Genomic DNA, 25,126 nt, shown 5'->3' with positions numbered 1-25,126 from the left:
ATTGTTATTTAAAAATTAATTTTACAGGAGGCAGTGTTCGCAATTTTGAACAAGGATGTGTACACTATATAAACCGATGCGACGACGCAAAAGATCATACGGACATGTTGTAAGTTGTAACATACAGACATCAATTTACTGGAAATTGATGAATCAATCCAGAACGGACTACCGATGTCCGATGTTCTTATCGCCGTGTCGACAAGGCGCAAACAAGTCAATGCTATTAATAAAACTCTGCCAGATGGCTGTCCTTAACTTAGGTCTTGATACTGCCATCATATCGCTGACATGTTGATCATGTTATCATTTTCCCCTATAGGTGGTTGTTTGTGGTTCGGTTGATTCAGTGGATTTAATTTCGTAGCTACCTTTATTCCCGTTAGGAATATAACGATATTAAGCGGCCATCATCATCTGGATACAGACCTCGTCACATAGGAAAGAGAGTTGTAGAGCATAGATCAACCACGCTTCTCCAACGCGGATTATTATCACAGGATAGTAACGCCACGTTGGTCAAATGATTAGCATGTTTTACTAGAGATCACTCGATCCTAGGTTTGAATGCCGGGTCGGTCTAAAAATTGTATTGTTTGGTATGCAGTTGTAGGTATGTGTAGTAACCTACTATGTTTTTTCTGTTAAAATATTGTTTTCTGTACAAGCCTGTAGTAAGGAAATGGCAGTGTCAAGCCCCGTGCCTCGGAGAGCACGTTAATACTAGCACGCGGTATATTATCATATGCCCGCTATAGCCCACCGACCTGCAATGTAGTAGGGTGGTGGGTCTATGCCCTAAGACCGTGTCGCCTATTAGGATGCCTATGCCTAGCAGTGGGATGTGAATAGGCTGCGGATGATGATAACAGGTTAGTAACAACAACCGGCTCCAAGTTATCTCCGAGACAAGGCGTCGACATCCCTAATAATTGCCTAACTCTGAGCTGGTAACGTTTTTAACAGTTTTTTTTATACTGAACGGGAATTGAGCTCAGGATCTCGTGATCCATCGTCAACCACTGCTACATTATTAATATTACCACTGTAACATTCTGAAAATTCAAAACTTGGTAAGTTTCGATATTCGTGTAAGGTAAGTATCTAATCAACTTCGAGCTCAAAATAGTCATAGACATAATAGTTTGGATTTGTCCTTACTTTTATAAGATTTTACATACATTATACAAAACGTGCCCAAATATTTTAAATATATAACAAAGTATACTTGAAAATCATTAGTAAACATACAAACTATATCTAGGTATGACGGCCGACTGGCGCAGTGGACAGCGACCCTGCTTTCTGAGTCCAGGTCGAGGCGGTGGGTTCGATTCCCACAACTGAAACATGTTTGTGTGATGAACTTGAATGTTTTTCAGTTTCTGGGTGTTTATCTGTATATATAAGAATTTATGTATTATTCATAAAAATATTCTTCAGTCCTCTTAGTACCCATAACACAAGCTACGCTTCCTTTGGGGATATCGTATATTTATTTATTATACTATACTTGTTATTTTATCTCTTAGGTAAAACCCAATAGGTATATATAATATATATATCTATTTTATTTATATATTTATATATTTGTATAATTTTAAATATTATTTATTGCACAACCTACCTCTTTTCTATGTTTTTTCCTCTTACGCCATTGGTTGCCTGGAAGAAATCGCTATGTAGCGATAAGGCCACCAAATTGTACTCTCTGAAATGTATTGATATCTCTGTAACTACTTTTTTTCTTTGGTGTACAATAAAAGTGTATTCTTTCATTCATTCAATAGGTACTTCACATTTTTAAATAGCTGAAAAGTTTGTTTGTCTGTTTGAAACTGCTCTCGATTTGAAATAAAAGTATTGCGTTAGATATTATAGACTAACATGACTCTATGATCCATAGTTATTGGATTAGAAACTGCTGGGCATAGCTAGTAAGAGATAAATGTGGTAGATACCTAATATTTTTATTTGCTATCCAATATATAATTTGTTTATGTAAAGACGTGTAAACGTAGTAACATGATTTTTGATGATAAAGAATATTTTATTTCTCTTTTGTATAAATATTTTTAACCTTAATACTTTTCGTCATAACTGGCATCAACCGCTTCAGTTATCAGAAGAGAAGATGAGTAGGTAGGTATTCATTTTAACTTGAAAAAAATGGTTAAACATGATTACAAGAAAAACAATTCTATAAATATAACAACTACATAGCGATATTTTGTTCAGATATCATTATATAAGTGGCTTGTTTTTTACAGATTTCCTGGTTATCAGTTCATAGTTATTGTAAGTATAATTAAGTAGGCTGTAGGTACCTACCTACTGATTATCTTATTGTAGTTGCGAACTCAAATTAAGATTATAAGCCGATGATTTGTAGAAATTATCGTGTTGGTAGGTAGATACCTCATTATATGATATTAAAAAGGTAATTCTGAGTTCGTTGAAAGGTTAAGTTTTTTTTCTTGCCACTACAATTACTTTTAATTTGACCGCAATCTCATCCGATAGTATATAATGACGCAGTCAAAGATGGTAGCGGGCTAACCTGTCAGAGATATGGCAGATACGCGACATCGTACCGGGACGATTATCTTAGATACAAGTATCCAATGTTAATTGTCACTCCCTGTCTCAGTTAGCCTATGCTACTCCTCTTTTTGCCATTGAAGACCCGTCAAAATCGGTGCAGCCGTTTCGAAGATTAGCAGGAACAAATAAAAAGATGCACTTTTATACATAAAAGTGTATCTGTTTAATATTATAAATTTAAAATGCATATAAAAAATTTCGGAAACGGCAGGATTTGAACCTGCGACTCTCTGGCAATCGCGACCTTAGCGCTTTGACCACTAGGCTAGGGCTCTCCATAATATATTAATATATCTGCTTATTAATTAATATGCATTAAAAATAGCTGTTATTTTATTAGAGCAATAAGAATCAATTTCAATTAATTTACAAGTATTTATTTCTAAAGATAGGTAGGTATACTTAGATATAGATGATAGACTAAACAAATCTTCGTTTGCCTCTTCGTTTGCCTCTCTTTTAAACTGCCTCTTTGGTCTAGTAGTAACCGTGTTTAACTACGGATCACAGGGACCTGGGTTCGATTTCGAGGGCCGAGAAAGATTGTAAGGTTTATCTATCATTTTCAGTAGTTAGGTGTGTAATAGATTCTGTGTAGCATTTAAGCCTGCACTAGCCTGGGTAATTCGGATTGCACAACAAATGTAAAATGTAATACACCAAAACGAATTTTAAAATTGGAAGACAGATGAAGTCCAGAAACAACTGACTAATTTCACAGTTTAAAACCGTAACCTGAATTCCAAAGCAATTCGATTTTCCAGTACTCATTGTGCAGAAGCTATTGGAACTACCCAATTATAATAGCAGATTCGTATAAACATGCCCACATAATGCTACATAATTTCAGAAAAATTGTAGGTTTCGAATACTAAACTTGAATTAATAATTAAAAAAAATATATTTTACCCTTAGTATTCTAAAGTTAAATTGATTTTTATGTGAGTCATGTGATCAGTTTTCCAATTCTCATTGCGTAAAAGCTGTGGGAATTTCCAAATGATATAAGCAGGTATATATTAACGTGCCTATAAGATTATGATGCTGCTTACTTTCAGAAAATTTGTGAATTGGCCGTGACAAAACAACTTGCTAAGTTAAATGACCTCTTATCATCCTAGTAGTTGGTATAGGTACCTACCTATTACTTATTGACTGCAAAAAATATGTAAGTTTTACGAACGAATATTCACCTTCCTACCTACCTACCAACCTACCTGTAACTGCCTCGTCTGACTAGTGGTTAGCAAGTTCAACTACAGATCTAGAGGTCATTACTTCAAATACTGGTCGTGCCAAAAGTTGTTAGTTATCTTTCATTGACAGCCCGGAGTTAGGAAATTAGCTGTGACAACCCTTTTTGAGCTATTTATTACTATAATTTAAAGCTTTTGAGAGCACGTCAAGCCCTTGTTCCTGGTTAATAGCACTGACTTGTGATAATAGTCGTAAAGCCCACTAACCCGCACTGAAATAACGTGGTGGGTACGTGACTTATAATCATCTCTCCTATGAGAGAGAAAGCCAACAGTGGGATGTTAATAGACTGCAGATGATGATGATAATAATGATTCATAAGGTTAACAAAGGCGTGCAAACCTGCAAAAGCCAGCACAACAACGTACGTTTTTGCCAGCAGTGCCAATTCAGTAGTGCCTACATACATTTTGTGTGCAACTATTGCCACTATTGTGCATTGGTGTAGATTCTGTTATACACAGATCTCAGTACATATTCTCAGTATGCTCTGGAAAAGGATAACGCTATTTCTAGACAAATCGATTTCGTTTAGAATTTAGATTTAAATAGAGAAAAGAAAATAATTAAAGATTTAAATAGTCTATTTTTCTTACTTGTCTTATAATGTAAACAAATTTTTGTCACTTTTTAGTGCAAAGCTAAGCAGAGAAAATCTCAAGAAAAAGTGTTTGTTTTTCTTATTTATCGCACTTGTTATTTCATAATTTTAACACATACTTTACACTAAAAAGTAAAGTAAAGATTGTTTACATTATAAGGCAAGTTAGAGAAAATGGAGTGAAGGAAAATAAGTAGAATTGGCAAAATTGTCGCCATTTTTTTTTTATTCGATTTCATATATTGGGATTGCTCTGGTGTTGATTAACTGATTTTGGTAATAGTAAAACTGCGATAGAAGCCAGAGTTACTTTGAAATCTGCGAAGTAACGCTTGCTTACAATATTTAATATCCATGTTTTAGAATAAACATAAAGCTTAATTTTCTATAATCCGCGAAAATTATAATCTTTTATACTTCACACGAAACATCTTCCAAAATGTTCCATTAATCTGTTATGATAAGGTCTCAGTCAAAAAATTTAAATTCTGAGATGTTGTAATGAGTGAAAACTAGGTTGGATTCATTTATTTAATTTGATACTATCGTATTTGGATTTATCAAACTAGTATTATACATTGACGAAGCTGTCTTAATAAAAGCCAAATTATTCTAATATGTAAACTTTATTTTAATAAAGAAATATATTACAGGTGTCAAGGAAAAAATGCAACTTTATAGACCAAAACTGTAGCCACAGCAAGTTTAGAAATAGAAATAATGAAACATCTAACTCTAACGCCTTCCTGGCTACAGCCCTACTCAAAATTTAAAATTAATTTTATCAATACAACTAAATAACAGTCAAATTTTACTACACAATAAAAAGTGACACTTAAATAAATAACTACAATCAAATTGTCACCTAATTATTTTTTATTCTTACCATAATATTCTTGTGTCTATAATATTGAAAACTAAAACAAAATTATTTTGGTTTATCTAATTCAACTATTAACTACAAATTTCCCTCAAAAATTCACTCTAGTTTTGTTTTTCACTCTGTTCCAGTTTTTAACCATGAAGAGGACAAATTATCATGGATGAGAGGAATTTTAAGCCCGAGCCTCATAACTACACACCTCCAATGCGACTTGGCGGACCTTAGCAATTATTTCAACATATTAGTGATAATTTCCGGGACAACCGGTTTAACGCATACTTGAGGCGTGGGGGTGAAAGATACAAATTTCCTATCCCTATCCCAGGCTGGTTTACAATATTCTACAATTTGATATTTTGTGAGATTTCTCTTAAAAAGTTTAGTTTGTATTAAACGTAAGCTTTTAGAATAAAGGATTACGTAAACAAAAAAAGCCATGGTGTGAATTATTACTCTAACCTGGTTGCTTCTTAGTTTTAAATGTCAATGTGAGATGATGAGAACAAAAAGAACACCCGGCTAAGTTTGTTGTGGGCATCTTCTTAGACCAGGACGCGTTTGGAACCCTCGCAGCTTTAAGTTTACGAATGTAGTTATCGCCATCATCACTCTACTGTGTGCATATTTTTTATGTTATGTACGCATCAAAAGTGCCATATATGTGCATTTTTGAATAAAGAAATATTTGTCTTTGATTTGGCTTGACTGCATAGAATTTCTTAACAGAAAAATCTATAAAGGGCAGTTCCGGCAGACAGAGACACGATTACGATATCCATACCATTTTCTACATTTTCTAGTTTAGACTATGATAATACGGTTCTATTTTCAGTCGAGCCAGTGAATTGCTCAGGCATTTTTTTTTATCTGAACTGCCCTAATAATGTTTGATCCGGTAAGGAATCGAACCAACGACGTCGAGATCTGTAGTGGAATATTCTGACTACTACTACTAACAAGACCGCCAAATATTTGAACATAATTTACAAGCTATATACGTTATTTTTTGTACCTATATCCTTACTAATATTATAAATGCGAACGTGTGTCTATTTGTTTGTTGCATATGTTCGGGTCAACAACTGTACTGATCTTGAAGAAACGAACAGAGTTAACTGGCATCCTGGGGACGGACATAGAATACTTTTTTGGAACAATCACTACAGAAATTACAAAAACATTAGTTACCAATTATTATTGGATATAATTGTTAGCGTAAGTGGGACTTCGCATATCTTTTGTGGTAGTTGACGGGCTACACGCAGGCGAAACCGCGGGAATAATCTACAGATTAAACAATTTCAAGTGAGGCTATCTGCAAGGCTATCAAAGAAATCATTTTTGCCGAGAATACTCAAGGACTTTAAGTAGTGGCAAAAGCGATTGTTCCGCTTCACATTTGAATCGGTTTTGCTTTTTTCTATCCTGCAAATAGTTCTACACGTTGGCCAGTAGTCTAGCGCAGTTGCCCGGCGATCTAACACGGCAGCTGGATGTAAGTATTCAGACAACTTGTTGTGTCGAGACACTATCTTGTCCCTATTCCTGAAAAAAAAGAAATAACGTTCATTACACTGTGTATGGATAATTTTTGCTTAATGATATAAATTGAAAACTTAAAAAAAACCTTTTAAAATATAAGAAGGTTATTGTTCCTGCCTCTGCCTATTTCTTTTTTTTTTTCTACGACAATTAAAACATCGCCATCTAGCCCAAAAGCAAGCGAAGCTTATGTTATGGGTACTAGATGACTGATGAATATTTTTGTGAATAATATACATAAATACTTATAATATACATATAAACACCCAGGCACTGAAAAACATTCATGCTCATCACACAAACATGTTCCAGTTGTAGGAATCAAACCCACAGCAATAGACTCAGAAAGCAGGGTCCCTGCCCACTGCGCCAGTCGGCCGTCATATTATACATAAATGTAGTATACTTAATGTAGTATCCATATAAAAATCCCAATTTCCCCCATTTCTAATTTTTAGACTAATCACAAAACAAAACTACATCATAAAACCAAACAAAAAACTTACCTTTGAATACTCATAGTGGAAGTTAATAAATTTAAGCTTTTCTCATGCTTAAACACCCTTTGTGTTGCAGCTATCGTACGATTAATGAGCACATTAGATATTTCTTTTGTAACTAAAGATGACCTGTTATAACATTCTAAGTTTTCACTTTCAAATAAACTAGCATGTTCTGAAGCACGCCAGGGACTTGTGCTAATATTTGTGCCCACATTTGGATTATCGTGATCAAAACAATCAATCACTGATATTGTATCTAAAATATGTGCAATTCTATCAAGTCTTTCTGCAGCATTTTGCTCCTTTTTACAGTTTATGTTTGTTGAACTCGCTTCTTCCTCATGTGTTTCAGTATAATCCTTACAGTGAGTTGGTAAGTTCCACCAGACACTAAAAACATTCAGAGGACTACCAGCTTGTAACAGTTGCAATTGTTTATCAATATAAGCATCTGTCTCAATATCAATAGATACAGGTGCTTCCAAGCTTTCAGAGTCTAACCAAGACATACTGGAATCTTCATCATCAATGTTATGTTTGAACTGAGAAAGCGTAACTTCATCTCCTTGGTTTAAGCGTTTATTTGAGTTCATATAAAATTGCAAACAATTTATTGTTTTTCTTATATCACCCTTATAAAAATCCAACACTTTAGCTCCTAGACCTCTACAACATATGCCCAAATCTACTAAGCACATAACATCCAGCCAAGTTCCAAGCATTCTAGATATAACTGGGCGCATATGTAAAACTTTTCCATATTGTAAAAACCTCTGTAAATGTGGACATCTAAGGGAAGAGGTAACTAAAATGACAGGTCGTTTGGAAGAGTGAATTAGCTGTGCAATAGCTGAGCAGAAACCGTCATCTTGTTCAAAAACTATATCAGCATCATCTATCAAAATAAGAGACATGCCTGTTCTGACATTCTCTTGACTTGCTAATACTTGTTGCTGACTTTCATTTGTCTTAAGAGAAGATGGCTTTGCCTTTCCATTTATTACTTTCTTAGGCCTACCACGTTTTTTAATATTTATTGAAGTAATTTCTTCCTGTAGTTTTTGTGAGTTATCTGAGCCGCTTTTTGCCCTGTTAACTTTATGGGACTGTGTAGCTTCTTGAAGATCTTGCAACATTATTTTACCTGTTCTTTTACTACTAGCATTTACTTCAATCACCTTAATAGCTAGCTCAGAAGCTACAGCATACACACTGCTAGTTTTACCAGATCCTGTCCTTCCTGTTAGTATAAGTACATTATTAGTGTTTCTATTTGCATCCCTGCTATCTGTATCAGAATGATAGAAATCAGAAAAATCAGAACTATCACTTGCAGTTTGTTTTGCCTTGAATAAATTTTCAGTCCATGTCTCAAGCCATTTTTTAAGTTCTTTTATACTCTCAAAATTACCAATGATTTGTTTTGATGAAGTTGGTTTATATTTGTCGCACCAATTTAATTGATCAGGATTTTCATTGCTTGTGTCAACGCATTGCCCATTAATTATTTCAATGCTATTATCTAAATCTGGATACAAACAATCTTTGAATTCACCTTTGCTTTTGCCACTTAACAAATGGTATGTACGATAAACTGGAAATTTTGGATAAGCACATTTAATACTTTTCAAAATTTTTTCTGGTTTATTCTTACTAAGAACAGGAACTTTATAATTACAAGCATCTTTTAACAATAAGAGGTCTTTAAATGAATTTTCAACATGTACAAAACTAAATTCATCAATATCCATTAAACCCTTAAACCAGTCTTTTTCTTGATGTAAGTTTAGATCATGCTTACTTTGTTGAATATGGACTACACTGGGAAACATGTCTAAAGTTATAACATTTGTGGGATTTTGCACTTTCTTCTTTAACTTTTCTGGGACTCCGCTTTTTAAAAACCTCTGTTTAGCTTGAATTTCTGCAGGAGAGAGTTGCACTTTTGCCACAAATATTGGTGCCAATTTTGCTGGTATTTTATCATTTTTCACTGACATAGGCAAGAGCTTTTTAGCTTTTGAGTGATTTAAAGCTGTTTTCTTGTTTAATTTAAGTTTATTTTTTCTTTCATCTTTTTTTGATATTTCCACAACATTTTGGCTTTCCATGTCATTTTTTACCTTTTGGATTTGAACTCCATCATCTGGCTGATCTATGTCAACAACTTTAGATTGAAGGGGCTTTTCATTATTCTTTTTTTTCTTTGGTGTAAATATATGTAGTTCCTCATCAGAACTAAAAACCTGCACATCTTCCGTATATTTTAAAGGTTTTTTAACATTTCTTTTAGGTCGACTTTCAGTATTACATGATGTTAAGACATCTATGTCTAGCGAGAGATTACCTTCCACAACATTTAAATTACGTTTCCGTTTAAATCTTTTGTGCTTATTAATATTTAATTCATTTATGTTACTATTTGTAACAATTTTACAGCCATTTTGGATATTTTCAGGATCTGTATCTATTTCTTCAATAGATTTTAATATTTTAGTTTTCTTTTTACACTTTGAATTAAATTTCACTTTAATTATTGATTTATCATTGTTTTCAACTAAATCATAATTTCCAAACTCCTCACAGTCATCCTTAGGTATTTTCTGAAAATAACTAAGCATGTTTTCCTTTTTCTTGATTGATGGAGATAACTTTTTCAAGAATTCAATGTCATCATTTGGCACACTCTTAGATTGTTTACTGTGATCAATAATTTCAGTTGTCTCATTAAAAATATCACATAACTTAAATGATTTAATTTTCCTTGGTTGAGTTTTTGAATCACAGTTGTCATTGGAAGGCTGGGATTGTTTATCAGAAGAATCAATTTTCTTTTTGTCACTCTTAGCGTCAGTTTTAGTAATCATTTGTTTAAACCTCTCTGCTCTTTTTACTAATTTCTTTTCAATGCATTTTTCTCTAAATTCTTCTGTTTCTTTGTTCTTTAAAAGACCTTTAGACAGTGCCATTTTTTGGAGTGATAAAATTCTTTTAGCCTTAATTTCCTTTCTCTCTACTATTTCTATTGAATCTTGTTCTTCTAATCTCTCTTTGCCTGGTGAATTACTACCAATACTTTTATTTCTAGAATCCATCATTAATTTAAATGCATCCATATGCTTTTTATCTCCAACTTCATCTGCCAAAATAGCTATTAAATTTTCTTCATTTTGGCCTTTGTTGTTATTTTGAACACTAGCTAGAGGTTCAACTTTGGTACAAATTTTCTTCTTCCTGACCATTCTTATAAGATAATTTCCTTGATTCAGTTCTTCTTGTTCAATGATATTATTGTTATTGCAAATTTTTTCTTGGTTGTTAGGTGATTTAATTCTCAACGATGTGACTAATATTTTAGACACATCTAAAATGTCAGGATCCTCGATTCCATCTCTTCTTAATTTGTATTTCTTTAATTTCTTTTTGAGCTCTCTATTGCATTTTGGCTTGAAAATATTTTCTCTCGATGTTAACACACGTTTGTGTTTACTTTTCAAAGAATAACACAATCTTCTGTCTGTCAGTTTATCCTTTACATTAACAGTCTCCAACGTTTTGGACATTACTATCCTGCAAATAGATATTAATGAATGATGAGTTTCTTACTTTATTGTCTATTTTGAAACGGTTATTTAAAAGTCTGATGGTAATAAAAATCGTTTACATTCAATGCATCATGTACTAACCCTGCATACTTCCATGAATAGTTGTTGTATACATTTATTTACAAAGAAATCGGAACACACATATGTATGAATATGATAATCTAATATTTTTAGCTTTTCTAAAAGATAATTCTGTACTTCACAATTAAATTACAATGTAATTTTACACCAAGTAAAATTGGCGCCTATCGAGTATCGACATCACGGCATCACGGCATGTCATTGTCAAATGTCATGTTGAAATTGTCATAATTGACAGAACAACATTTTTATGAGTCTTGGCTCCTGGGGTTTACTTTATAATTATAGAAAAAAAAGATCTCTTTTTAATAATATCAACTTAGCGCTCGTTGATTTAATACTATGTTACTACAGTTAGAGCTTCTCTAAGAACCTCTGTTCATGAAACGGCCTTAGCAAGTCGTACATGACTCTGATGATAAAATAATTATTATTACTAAGCCATCTCAATGCATTAAGGTCTACTCACCTTCCAACTTTTTTGGAAAGTTCACTGTTCAGGCGGACTGATCACTGGCTAACCTTGACTCCCATTGATGCTCTACATAATAAGGGAGTTTTTGAGTGCTCGTAGAATACTGCCTTCGACTATATCAGATTTTATTTCGTAGTTAGTGATTATATTGTCTTTGCCTGGCGTGTTATCTTTTCTCTTTTTTCAATAATCTGTGAAGCCGTTTTTCCGGCAGTCACTGTCACCCATAGCTGTACTGTCACTTTGGCTGTCTGACAAAATTGATTTTGCAATAGCAGCTGTAATTCAGACGGCATAAATTCATTAAAAGTTGCTGTTATCTAACTAAAAATGTCGTCAAAAGCACTTGCGACGCCCTTTATTCGTCATGTAACGGTAAATAGTTCATATTACAAAATATACTAAACCTTTGATTCATTACAAAATTTCCTGTCCTTATGTCAAAAGTGTTATGTAAAAGACAGCCTTCCAATAAAAATAACCCAATATTATGTAGGACCTTAATTTAGAAAATATAAGGTTTATTGGTTTAGTACCCAAAATTATGTTTGCTACTTGCTAGTTCGTTAATGACCTTTTACAACAAAGGTTGAAAAATAGAAGTTTTTACTAGGTATGTAAGTTTGAAAATGTAAAAGTTGCTGTGTGTGCAGACCAGGGGATATGCACAAGCTGCACCAGTTGCTGCCAGCCGAGATGCCAGGATTCAATCAAGTGTTTTGGCAAATAACACATTTGTAGCTGCTTTAGATAATGGGTCTCCCGTGGCACGAGTGACTATAGCATTTAAGTAAGTAATTTCTGATAAAATAGCTTTTAAGTATGCTCCTCTAGATCCACACTACAAAACATAAGGCTAACTTGTCTTTACTTTTTTCCTGCACAAGCTCTTTAGATTTTTTTTTATTACACTTTTAGTTAGCTCTTGACTGCCATCGCACCTGATGGTAAGTGATGAGGCAGTCTGAGATGGTAGAAGGCTAACCTGTTAGGAAGTATAGCAGTTATATTTAACTCTTACACCTTATTGGTTTCTACACAACCCCATACCAGAACGCTAAATGGCTTCCTACCACCGGTCCCAACAAGAAAATTTGGAAATAATTTATCCCCAAATTAGCTAGCTAGGAATCAAACCCGGACCTCTTACTTTAAACCATGGTGCTCTCCGCTGCGCCAATAAGGTTGTCAATTTTTTTTTATATATAATAGACCACTACTATACTATGAATACCATAAAATAAATAACCTTAATATTTAACATTAATGACTTCTGCATTTTCCACTGTCTAAACCCTAACTGTTACTATATTAAATTGGAATTGGATTGGATTGGATTGGAAGTGTAAATATTGGAATTTGGGTCTAAATTTGACGGCCGAGTGGTGCAGTGAGCCGCGACCCTGCTTTCTGAGTTCAAGGTTGTGGGTTCGATTCCCACAACTGGAAAATGTTTGTGTGATGAACTGAATGAATGTTTTTCAGTGTCTGGGTGTTTATCTGTATATTATAAGTATTTATGTGTATTATATTCATAAAAAAATATTCATCAGCTATCTCAGTACCCATAACACAAGCTACGCTTACTTTGGGGCAAGATGGTGATGTGTGTATTGTTGCAGTATATTTATTTATTTAAAAAAAATTTCATGACAAGTTATTGCCCAGCTGAATCAGCTCATTACTGGGTAATCTGGCCTTGCATGGTTAGATAGGGAGTTACATTTACAACATCTTACAAAATCTTTTATCCTTAACTGAAATAATCTAAGACTTGGATAACCTGGAAAATACTTAATATTATAGTATAATATTATAATATATACACCAGCATTAATGTGTAATGTGATACAGAATCTTTAATTGTGATTTTCACCCACTTCAAACTGTTAGATTTCAGTTTTATTAAGAACAATCTCAGTTTTGTTTTGTGGGTTACTTTCTTAAGAATATTGTAATCATTTCTCTAAGTGAAATTAATTTTACTATTTACCTACCACTACATTGCAATGTCTTAGCAGGCCCATTCCAATTGACCATGTAAATTATGCAATCCAGTATACATTACTAAATTTTTACAGAGCAGGATCACGCTATGAACCTCAAACTGAACTGGGCATTGCTCATGTACTCCGATCAGCAGCTGGCCTAACTACTAAAAATGCTAGTGCCTTTATGATTTCTCGAAAGCTGGCGCAAGCTGGGGCTTCCGTCAGTGCATCTGGAGATCGTGAATTTGTCTACTACACCCTTGAAGTATGTATTCATTTAATTTTATTTTTTTAAATTCCACTACAACATTCCACTGCTCTTGATTCCAATCCCACCAGACGATAAATGATGATGCAGCCTAAGATGGTTGCAAGTTAGCTTTGGCAGCTATAAGCCCTGACCTGTTTTTACTTATATTGTACCGGAACACAGACTTTGTAATTTAGAAATCAAAAATTGCCAAATTATAAATTCTCTGGTCTGGTCTAGTATGAGGCTCTTGTAATAAAAATTCCAAATGTGGCAAGGTGACTGTCTGTTTGAATTTTTCAAGATAATATATTTTGGAGTGTGTGCTCAAGAAACGATTTAAGTAAACAAAGACAGTAAGAGCTAGCCCACACTGCAAAAAACGTTTTGCGCGTCTTCGTTCCCGTTCTCGCGATTTATATTCCGTCACATGCCACAAGTTTAGCTCAATACTTCTTGAAATCAAACTTCTAAAATATCTTATCAGTTATCACAGATAAAACTTAATGAAAGTTAGTGTACTATCAATTCTTAAATAACTGCACATTCAATTAAAATGCTAATTCTATTAGTTTATTATTTTTTATTTATAAATGGTTGTTTTATAATTTCCTGTTATTTCTGTTATTTTTAGGCTACCCAGGAGAATTTGCCAGAAGCTATAGACTACCTGAACAAACTAGTGTCTAACCAGGAGTTCAGACCATGGGAGCTTAGTGACAATGTTCCCCGCTTGAAGTTTGACCTTGCTGCCATTCCTCCCCAGGTAAGGTAGCAATCTATTAATGTCACTCTGCTATGCTTATAACTCCTCCCCAGATATATAGGACCTTGAATAAAACATTGCATACTTTCTGACGTTATGTCAAGTTTGTTAAATAAGGCCCATAGAGTTTAAACAATATTAATCTATAATTAATAGTCTATTATTCTTTGGTTGGGCTAAGTCATTGACAACATTGACTAGTTATTCACGTAATAATGTGTAAGCAATGTGCTCTTTCATAGCGCGTAATACGTACGTACGCCATATTAACAATGTATCTTATATCTTTAAACAAGCAATTCTTGTATAAATATAATTGGAATCTCGTAATCGGCTCCAACGATTTTCATGAAATTTAGTATACAGGGGGTTTCGATAAATCGATCTTGCTAGGATTCATTTTTAGAACATGTCATTTTATTTGTGTTTTCCGGTAATAACCGATTTGGTGCAACGAAGTTGCACGGGTCAGCTAGTACTTACTTAAAAATCATGAGCTGTATAAAGTAAAGGGAAGTTTGGTTCTTTAACTTTTACTTTTTTAAGGTTCGCAACCCAGTTCGATTTTTAAATTTCAATTATATTCTATTGATGTTATTTTGATATTAATAGTTTTAATTGAAACAGTTTTAAAGTTTATATAAAGAAATTGGCGCAAATAATTTCTGTTTTATATAAATGTAGACACTAAACTAAATTGACTAATATGTGAAAAGGCTTGTTCTAGTTTTAGTCCCATTAAATGATTACTTATTAGTAAATAAATGCGAGCGTGTGTGAAAGTGACAGAATTTTATTATGTATATTCAACACTTTTACAGGCCTAACATTGTTCCAAAGGAAAGTGTGACACTTCTTTTTTCTAAGATTTTATATCTATCATCTATGATAATTGACAAGGTTGCTTGGAAGTATCCAGCTAAGCTTTCACCTCTCGTGAGATAGAAAAATGAATGTAAATTGTAAATTGATGTTTTGAATTATTAATCCAACAAAAAAAAACTAAATACGTGATACTATAATATGTGATATCATACAAAACAGGTGCGCGCAGTAGATTTACTACACAAGGCAGCATTCCGTCGCGGGCTTGGTAATTCCCTCTTCATCGCACCAAAGAAGATAGGCACAATCGGCTCCGAATCGCTTCAACACTTTGCATCCACCTCTTTGACCCAGGGACGTTGCGCTGTAGCTATTTTTGGAGGCAGTCAGGTAAGTTTTAAAGTCTGTTGGCACAATATTCACCTTTCCCTATAAAAAAAATTGTCACACAGGAAGATGCCAGATCTTGGAGGATATACCTATATACCTACATGTACCTATATTTTTATCCCCCGGCCCGTGGTATTTTAAAATTACCGTTCTTTACTTATGCATTAAACCTATACTGCTGAAATTTTCTTGCTGAAAATCATAGAAACACAATATGTAACAATAGTCATAGACACGTATGAAAAATAATTTATACTCCGGGAAAACTGTCATTCAAAGACCAAAAGTATGCAGAGTCTCTCACGCGCTTTCATAGTTCCCTAGCGATTTTTTCCTTCCTAAGCGGTAAAAGCAAGTGATATTTCTCTGCTTAAAAAGCACGTAACTCCGAATCGAGTTTTTAGGTCACATTCTAGGGATCGCACTCGGTACCACCGAAAAGGAAGCCCAAGTCTTACCCACTATTCTATCAACGCCTAAAGCATTTAAGCTGTATTCAGCTTAACAGAACTTAGGATTACGCCATTCTGAAACGTCATCATCAAACCATCCGATGTACATCGAATGCTGGACATAGTTCTTTATAGGGAGTTCGAATTTTCCAGCTGCTCTTTTAATGTCTGTCCATTTAGTTGGGACCTCACCATAGTTGCGTTAACTTATGTGGGCTTGTACTGATGTGGGGCCCCATTCCAGCACCTTGACAACCCGAAGTCTATCGATTTTCCGATTAACATCAATCATCATCCTCTTGACGCAGTGTTCAACGCTGTGGTTTTAAGTGGGAGATCCCCGTTATGATCCCCGGCAGAAGGATGGAAGATGAATTTAGGAATTGATAATTTCTGAATTTCTTCTGGTCTGGTCTGGTCTGGGTTCGGCCGTGTCTAGTTGCCACCTTACCGACAAAGACGTAAGCTATTTTGCGTGTAGCCAATTCGGGGTATGGGCTTCATATAACTGCTTTATCCCGTTAGCCCGTTATCATCTCAGACTGCATCATAACTTACCAGGATGTGATCGCAGACAAGGGCTAACTTCTAGTAGTATAAAAAAGAAAAAAGAAACAGATAAAAATAGCGTTTGAAAGAAATATTTTTTCTTAAATAACAGGAAAGAGCTGCTATGATTGCTCAGAACCTGCAGATCTCCACTGGTGCTGAAGGTCAAACCAGTGCCAGCACATACTTTGGTGGAGAACTAAGGTAAAATAGATAATATGCTATTCTTATTAAACACAAAAGTTCAGTACAGCACTTTATGTAGTACGGTGAATAATAAAACTAAGATTTCAGTTCAGAAAGTTTTTTTTTGTTTTTGAATTCTCTTGTACTTTAGAACAAATTTTTGTTAGTATAACAATCGAAAATCGGGCGGAAATTTATTAGCAAATGCACGGTAGGTGAAATTTCGTACGCAGGTCGTACGCACGAGGAAAAAATTTGCACGATTTTTCTCGCGATTTACATTCAATTCGTTATGAATTTAGTTCATGCTAGTTTTTTTAGCCGTTCGTGCTTGCTCTAATTGGTGTAACCCCCCACAGGAAGGAGATGGGTGGCGATTTGGCGCACGTGGCTATAGCTGTACAGGGAGCGCCTGCGGGTTCGCCCCAGAGCCTAGCTCTGGCAGTAGCTGCTAAAGGTACAGTCATTCAATAAGTTCAAAGTTTATATAAAACTTAAGCTTATAGAAAATTCCTATTATAACGTTAAGGATTACTTAAACGATAAAAAAGCTTGGGTGTGAATTACATTAACTTCATAGCTTAATATAAATTTACTGTGAAAGTAGAAAGTTTGTTGTGGGCTCTTCTTAGACCGGGGCGCGTTTGGAACCCTCGTAGTTTTAGGTTTAAGTTGGCGTTCTGTAGCATGAATCTATCTTTACTCTCTATAAAACTGATTGGTTTGCTTGAACAAGTTAACCTTTGGGACTGTTAGACATTTCAAGAATATTTTTGGCATTTCATAGGTCTAGTTTTAGAAGATCCGAGCAAATAAAGCAAAACCGCGGGAGGGCGATGCGACGCGATGTGTTGGGGTATATTCTGTACAATAAATAATTTACATTCCAGATGTTGCAAACGCTCGGAAGTTACGGGGAACCGCTAGAAAACTTCTACCAATTAGGACTAAAATATAGCTGTAATTTTTGTTTTATAATTGTTGCAGCTCTTGGTAATGGTCCAGTCATCAAATGGGGAGCTGATAATACTCCCCTTGCAAAAGCCATTGGCAATGTTGGACCATTTGCAGCGGCCGGATTCAACGTGTCGTACTCTGACAACGGTTTGTTCGGCGTTGTGCTCTCTGTTGCCAAGGATGAAGCTAATGCTGTAAGTACAACATTAATTTATTTTATGCCAACAATAAAGTAAACTAAATCTATAGGTCTCAAAGTAGTACCTACTTTTATTATCTCAATGTTTCCTGTGAAACGAGGAATACCATTTCTTTTATATTTGTCTCGTTCGGTCCATAGATTTATGTAGAAACAACAAAGTAAGGACGACGGCGTTTACATAGATCCGTGCAATAAGTGCTACTAAAAGATCAAAAGCTTCGAACTTCTGTATTCTATATTATATTAAAGAAGACATATTCACAAGTGCTGGTGTAATCCTTATAGATTATTATATTATTTCATTTCAAAAACCGGTGTAGGTACAACCAACAGATCCTGGGAAACTACCTGAAACATTTTTTGAAAAGTCCTCATATTATATACAAAAATATAATATTGTTTGTCTTATCAACCCCTACAACTAGATTTTAACGAGTGATATTGCATTTTACTACTAGTTTTTACATTGAATTGTGACGCCATTGAAGTAACGTGACCCAATGCAGCCCCAAATGGAGCGTTATCACGCCATTTTATACATTTAATTCTATTTTAAAATGTTTAAAGCAAACATATTGTTAGCCTTAAAATAGCATTATATCCAGACGATAAAAGAGACGTTCAGTTTGTAACAATACCTGTTTTCTTGTTAGGCTGCCAGCACAGTCAAGAGTATTGATAATATGTTTTATCAATACTTCAATTCGGCACACGTGTAATATTATTCACAAAATGCAGAAAAATGTAAATAACATTAACGTGTGTGCGAGCAGCCTTTCTATTGTACCCAAATGTCTGAGCTAAATTGTCAGGACTAAAAACAATCCTTCGTTGTGGGAAAGGCTACCTTAAGATCTGTATATTTTTGTAAGTGTACAACGAAATCTTGGCCAATGTTAGTTTTAAATCTCTCCAGGCTTAGTTTTTGATAATCTTAAATGCCCTTGAAATCGACGTAACATTTGTATTGGCAAGTGTACATGTATAATTTATTTTCCATTACTTGGATTCGAAGCGTAAAGCTAAATAATATCTGTTGTTTCCAGGCTGTAAAGGCGGCTGGAAAGTTGCTTAAAGCTGGTAATTTGAGCGCTGAAGCAATCAAGGCTGGCAAGAATCAACTCAAGGTGCAAGTGCTGTCAGAGGCTGAGGATGGAACTGGGCTTGCTGAGTCTATGGCTGCCCAGGGTCTCAACACACGCTCAGTAAAGTCACCTGCTGACATCGCAAATGCAATTGATCAACTTTCAAACAGTGATATCTCTCAGGTAAAGAACCAAGCTTTTGAATACCCAAATTTTGGCATCTGAACCAGAATGGATAGGAGGAATCATATAAAATAAAAATAAACAGCTGACATACCGTTGCAATAGAGCAGCATCGATATTAAAAATATTGTTTCCTCATGTATTAAACATATTCTATTAAATTTACCGCACTGGCTTAGTGGTTTGGTAATGACAGCGAAAATCATGTTACCGGGAGATGTTAAATATTTATGTGGAAGGACAAAGAAGTCTCGTGCACAGGGATTTTGATCAGGGTAGGCATAAAGCAGGAATGGGCATTAAAAAGAAAAATCCTACTCCAATACTGTATAAAAATTTAGGGTAGATTGGAGATGGATGGAGTGTATGAAATATGAATGTTATAGCAGTGCATAGTGTGATGACGGCTAGTTTTAAGGAGAAGACACAATATGAACATTTAACTTTACTTATTCAGGTATTGCTTTGTTCGTTCTTAGTGAAAATGGTCAGTAGACTCAATAGCAGTACCAGCTACCGAGTCCAATTTAGCTAAAAACAATTGTATATATTTTTTAAGATTGAAATTACAATTAATCTTTTGTTAGTGTGGCAAATAAACAATTTTATCATAAATTCAATACCACTTTCATGTTACATACTTTATCACAACCTGTCAATAAAGTATTCTGTCCAAGGAAAAACACTTTGTTAGTGTATACTATCAAAACAACGTGCCCTGTGTGTGACAAAATATAGGTACAACCCCAAAATTCAAAAATTCAAAATTCAAAATTCATTTATTTCAAGTAGGCCTAATATAAGCACTTTTGAAACGTCAAGTCTGTCTGTTTGTAGTGATTCTACCATCGGTTCGGAAGGCAGATTCTACCGAGAAGAAGCCGGCAAGAAACTCAGCAGATGCTCTTTTCCAACATCAACAATTTACATTTTGCATTTTAACATTCATTTTTCTATCTTGTGAGAGCTGAAAGCGGAGCCGGATGCTTCCAAGCAACCTTGTCATTAAAAAATTCATCAATTGTATAGTAACCTCGCCGTAATAAATGTGTTTTAACAAATTCTTTAAACTTGTGCATTGGCAGGTCCAAAATCACCAAGACTGGTGACCTTGCAACTGACAAAGTACCTAGTTTGAATATTTTTGATAACCTATTTATTTTAGCGTCCAAGCGAAAAAGATTTACGAATGAATCAATTGTAACAAGAATTGTATACCATAAAATCAAATACATTCAGGTTTCCGATACTTAATTTTATTAGTTTACGAAATAATAAGGCTTAAATTGGCTCAGTGGTGTACATTCATTCAAGTCTCCATGAACCATAAAGGTCTTTAGGTGGTAGAGGAAAAAATCAAGCACACATTTAAAAATACCATTTGAAACTTTGATTATTACGAGATAATATTTCATAGATAATTTGTGTTTAATTTAGTTAAGACCAGTGATACAAAAACAGGATAGCTTAAATCATGGAAACACGACATTAGTAAAATTTGCCTATATACATAGTTCTATTGATGTTTGCTATACAGGTTTAATGTGTGGCCTGCTGTTTTGGAAATAAAAACGACAGTAGATAAGGCAGGCTCCATGATAAAATATTCAAACATTGCAATAATTGTTTATACCTATTCTTTAATGTTGGTCTATCAAATTCCATGGACTAGAGAGAAACTTACTTATATCTATATGCAACTGATTTTTTTATTACAGGCTGTTTCAAATGCAGTGAAGAACAAGATTTCGATGGGTGCAGCAGGAAATCTTGCATTTGTTCCATATACAGATGAACTTTAGATACATAAATAGTTATTTTTGTTAATAGGAAATAATGTTAAATAACTTAGTCCCAACCACCATTATGAAAGTACATAAAGAAACATTGATTATTATTTATTGTTAATATGTATGAAATATGAAGATTACATATGGATTGATGTGTTTTATTAACATTTTTCTTGATTCATTTCATTTGTACTCATATTTTATTTTATCTTTATCCTAATCCTATCTTGTGGTTGGCCCAACCCAGGTTAACAATAACCCAGTTTGTAAATTAAAACATATTTATAGGTCAGATACCTATTGATAATTTTTTTTTTTGAATAAAAGTTATATTTGACAATCTTGCTGAAGCAGTGAGCACTGCATTTTTATTTAGGAGGTCCCAGGTTTGATACCCGGCAGGGTCTATTTGGGCTATGGCAGTGAATAGTTAACACCCTACTGACAAAGACGTTCCGCCAAGCATAGTAGCAGTACTACAGTAAGTACTATATTTCCAAATTTTTTCATATCTAGTCAGGTGGAAGGCTATGGCTGTGACTAGTTAACACATAGAAATGGGTTATGGGTTTCATTTAACTGTTATACCTCAACAAGTAAGCCTGTTACCATCTTAGACTGCATCATCACTTATTTAGGTAAGATTGCAGGATAGGACTAACTTGTAGTAGCATAAACAAAAATGCCAAAAACTTGGAACCCCACTCTCTTATTGTATAAAAAACCTTATGGAGTAGAATGTAAGTTATAGATTCAAATTCATTATATACCAAACTAGCCGTTTCCAGCCCGCTTCGCTGGGCGAATTGAAAGAGGAAATAAATTGCATTTTATGTTTCATTTTTATTTATTTTTTTCATATTTTTATTATTCTCCTTTTTTTTTATTTTTGTATGAACATAAATAGGCCCCGCGGATAGAACTGTAAGCATCGATATTGTTTAGACTTACTCAAATTCCAAATTCCATCGATTTAGCCTGTATCTTTCATCCAGGTTATTTTTCTCACTAATATTCATTGTAACTTTCAATGTGCACTCATTATAACATTTCCGTGCCTTTCTTCCAAAAATTAATAATAATTGACATGAAGAAAAAAATTTGAAATGAGCATTGAAAGTTTAAGTTAAAGTCATTGCAAGTCTCATATGTGAAGTTGAAATCTGTCTAGGTTCAAGTGCGACGAATTTTCTGTTAACTAAAATTTTCTCCGTGACATCAATTTTTTATAGAAAATTAATTGTGCATGTTTTTATGAATTCTATTGGAATAAGTAACTAAATTTCTTTCCACATCTCATGTGCTTGGAAAATGCATTCATTTTAATCTGTTACATTTCGTAAAAGAATTCGTCGGTTATGTAGTCTGCAAAAGTAAAATGAATGTAAAATTCTTAGTCCGATTGGATAGCTACATGTAAAGTTATGTTTTTGAAACATCTCAATGACTTTTTCTCCGCTGCCAAAAAGACGATTGTTGTAAGGAAATACACGAATATCCCTACATACACGAAGATCCCCACCAAATTTGGAGTCTGTAGAAGTTACAGGTTAGAAATAAAAATTTTCATTGTAAAATCCGCTCGAAGATCATTTTTATATTACATATAGAACACTCTCACTAAATTTGGAGTCTATAGGAGCTATCGCTTGGAAATTGAAAATTTTCATTGTTAACGCCCCCGCAATCTTCTGTAAAATTTGTTCATAAATCATTTTTACATCACTTATAGAAAATTCCTACAAAATTTGGAGCTTGTAGGAGCTTTAGCTGGAAAATTAAAAATATTAATTGTTAATACACCCCCCCCCCCCCCCCCCCCCCCCCGCAACCCCCTGTGGGGTGAAATTCGTTCATAGCCTATTTATACACCTCTTACAGAAGATTCCTACCAAATTTGTAGTCTATAGGAGCTATAGTTTAAAAACGGGAATTGTTCATTGTTAACGCCCCCACAATCCCCTTTGGGGAATGAATTTCTTAAAATCTATTCATAGCTGACCTCTACATAGCAAAAGTAATATTCCTACCAAGTTTCACGTTTCTAAGTCTTATGGTTCCCGAGATTTCGTGGTGAGTGACTATATAGATGGGAATTCTTCGATTATCATCGAAATTTTTAACTTTTTATCGGGCTTTTTTAAAATTTTCTTACATACAAAACTTTCTCCTGACAATTCTGAAGATAAAAAAAAGCCCAATTGGTCCAGCCGTTCTCCACTACCGTGAGTAGATTCTTAGCTGAATGTAAAAAACCATAATCCGTTTAATACACTCAGTTGAAATCCATGAAAACAAAAGAATCAAGAGAAAATGCCTATCTTTTGTTTTTATTAGCGGGATAAATGTTCATAAAAGTAAAACAGCAATAAAAAAATGAAGGAATGTTGGAATTCAAAAAATAGATAGCCATAAACCATCTAGGAAAAATTTCGCATCGAATGGTGGTAGTTTCATGTCGATACGATCAGTGGTTTAGGCGTGATTGAGCCTCAAACGAAGACCATTTTCATTATATATATATAGATTGATTATAACCATTCCTTATGTATGCTTTTCTCATCTATAAAATATTTCAGTAATTAATGATTAATGTTATTAACAAGAGATTTGGAACAGATCAAGCCAATTAGATGGCAAATGAGAAAAATATAAAATGTTGGAACTGTTCAGGACAATGTTTAGGACTTACAAAGTACTTATATGAATAGGTAATTAAATTATGGGTCACACCCAATTGTGCCACACTGACTTGTAAGGATATTTCTTCAGATTGTACGATAATGAACAAAATATCTCCTTCAGATGTACAGGTGAAATAACATAACATACCAATAACATAATCCAGTAGATTGTTCTTTAAACTTGTTACCTAAAAGTTTTATGTCCGTAGAGCTGAGTTTAAAAAAATACATTCTGTGCATAAGTTACCTTTATTTTAACTTAATATAAAACTATTATTCTTAAACAGAATCATAAACACTAATATTTTTTCAAAACAAAGTGGAACCAAAGTTACCAAGGATATTATTTTAATTAAAAATATAACATTGATTTTAAATTAACTCAACTTCTATGCAACTATTTTATTGTACTTCAGCCTCAGTTAACAACATATTAGGTATGCCTTTTGTTATTGGAAACTGTCGCCCAGATTCTGGACAGGTCAAGAACCCTTCTTCAACCTCGACTTCAAGTAGAACTCTGTGTGCTTTTTTCAAGAACTCTTTGTTGCCTTCATAATTAGCTTCAACTGTTTGCGGTAATCCTTCGCTATGTCCTAAACCATCTGCAGCTCTCCAGAGGACTTCCCAATCAAGTTTTGGTATAATTCGGGAAATAAAATCTGGGTTGAAGTCAACATCGTTCACTTTCACGTCTGTTGCATTTATGGCTAATGGATAACCTGTTAGCACCCCCTTCAAACACTTTGATGTCAGCATGTTATGAGTTATCAACTTCATGTTCGTATATTTTGTCAGTTTTTGATAAACTTAAATTATTTAAATGGTACGTATGTTATCCTTAACCTAATAAGCGTGCAGTCATAGTCATAATAAAATTAACATACGTAACCTACCAAATTTATTGTAAATGTTCGGCAAAAATATAAACTCCTTGGTTTTATTTTCACCACAAAATCACGTTTTTTTATCCTCGTTGCACTAATTTTCTCTTTTTTAATAATAACTGGCTTATGAGAAGCTTTACGGCTCCGAGCGAACCACGAAATAATATTTCCCTGGCCTTACATCTGTGGGAAGTTTAAACTGGAAACAAAAGATTTAAATTAAATTGTAGGTAAAGGTGATTAAAACCGAATGATTCTCTCGAAATTCGAATCTCAATCTTGTAATTTGTCTGTGCTTGAAATAAACCTACAGATAAAATCTACCAATCATTGAAAGTCAAATTACTTTTTTTTTCTTATTTATTTTACGGTCATGGA

At 34.1% G+C, this 25,126-nt stretch overlaps 3 protein-coding genes across 3 annotated transcripts; 1 reads left to right on the top strand and 2 right to left on the bottom strand.

The window, feature by feature from the left end:
• Positions 1-5,957: 5,957 nt before the first annotated feature.
• On the bottom strand, positions 5,958-11,250 carry LOC120630292. Its single transcript, XM_039899475.1, has 3 exons — positions 11,077-11,250; positions 7,394-10,960; positions 5,958-6,890 (listed from the first exon to the last, which is right to left on the bottom strand). The coding sequence occupies exons 2-3, from the start codon at positions 10,951-10,953 to the stop codon at positions 6,647-6,649; spliced, it is 3,804 nt and encodes a 1,267-aa protein (XP_039755409.1). The 5' UTR covers positions 10,954-10,960; positions 11,077-11,250; the 3' UTR covers positions 5,958-6,646.
• Positions 11,251-11,769: 519 nt separating this feature from the next.
• LOC120630533 (cytochrome b-c1 complex subunit 2, mitochondrial-like) lies at positions 11,770-21,325 on the top strand. The gene is made up of 10 exons (XM_039899784.1): positions 11,770-11,926; positions 12,205-12,341; positions 13,633-13,807; positions 14,427-14,558; positions 15,603-15,773; positions 16,887-16,978; positions 17,320-17,417; positions 17,948-18,111; positions 19,166-19,387; positions 21,106-21,325. The coding sequence occupies exons 1-10, from the start codon at positions 11,882-11,884 to the stop codon at positions 21,187-21,189; spliced, it is 1,320 nt and encodes a 439-aa protein (XP_039755718.1). The 5' UTR covers positions 11,770-11,881; the 3' UTR covers positions 21,190-21,325.
• A 2,766-nt stretch (positions 21,326-24,091) lies between these two features.
• LOC120630361 (multifunctional methyltransferase subunit TRM112-like protein) lies at positions 24,092-25,050 on the bottom strand. The gene has a single exon (XM_039899567.1). The coding sequence runs from the start codon at positions 24,639-24,641 to the stop codon at positions 24,264-24,266; it is 378 nt and encodes a 125-aa protein (XP_039755501.1). The 5' UTR covers positions 24,642-25,050; the 3' UTR covers positions 24,092-24,263.
• Between the last annotated feature and the right edge of the window lie 76 nt (positions 25,051-25,126).

Source organism: Pararge aegeria, chromosome 16 (assembly GCF_905163445.1).
Source record: "Pararge aegeria chromosome 16, ilParAegt1.1, whole genome shotgun sequence".
Classification (NCBI taxonomy): domain Eukaryota; kingdom Metazoa; phylum Arthropoda; class Insecta; order Lepidoptera; family Nymphalidae; genus Pararge; species Pararge aegeria.
This window is presented reverse-complemented; position numbering and strand designations above follow the sequence as displayed.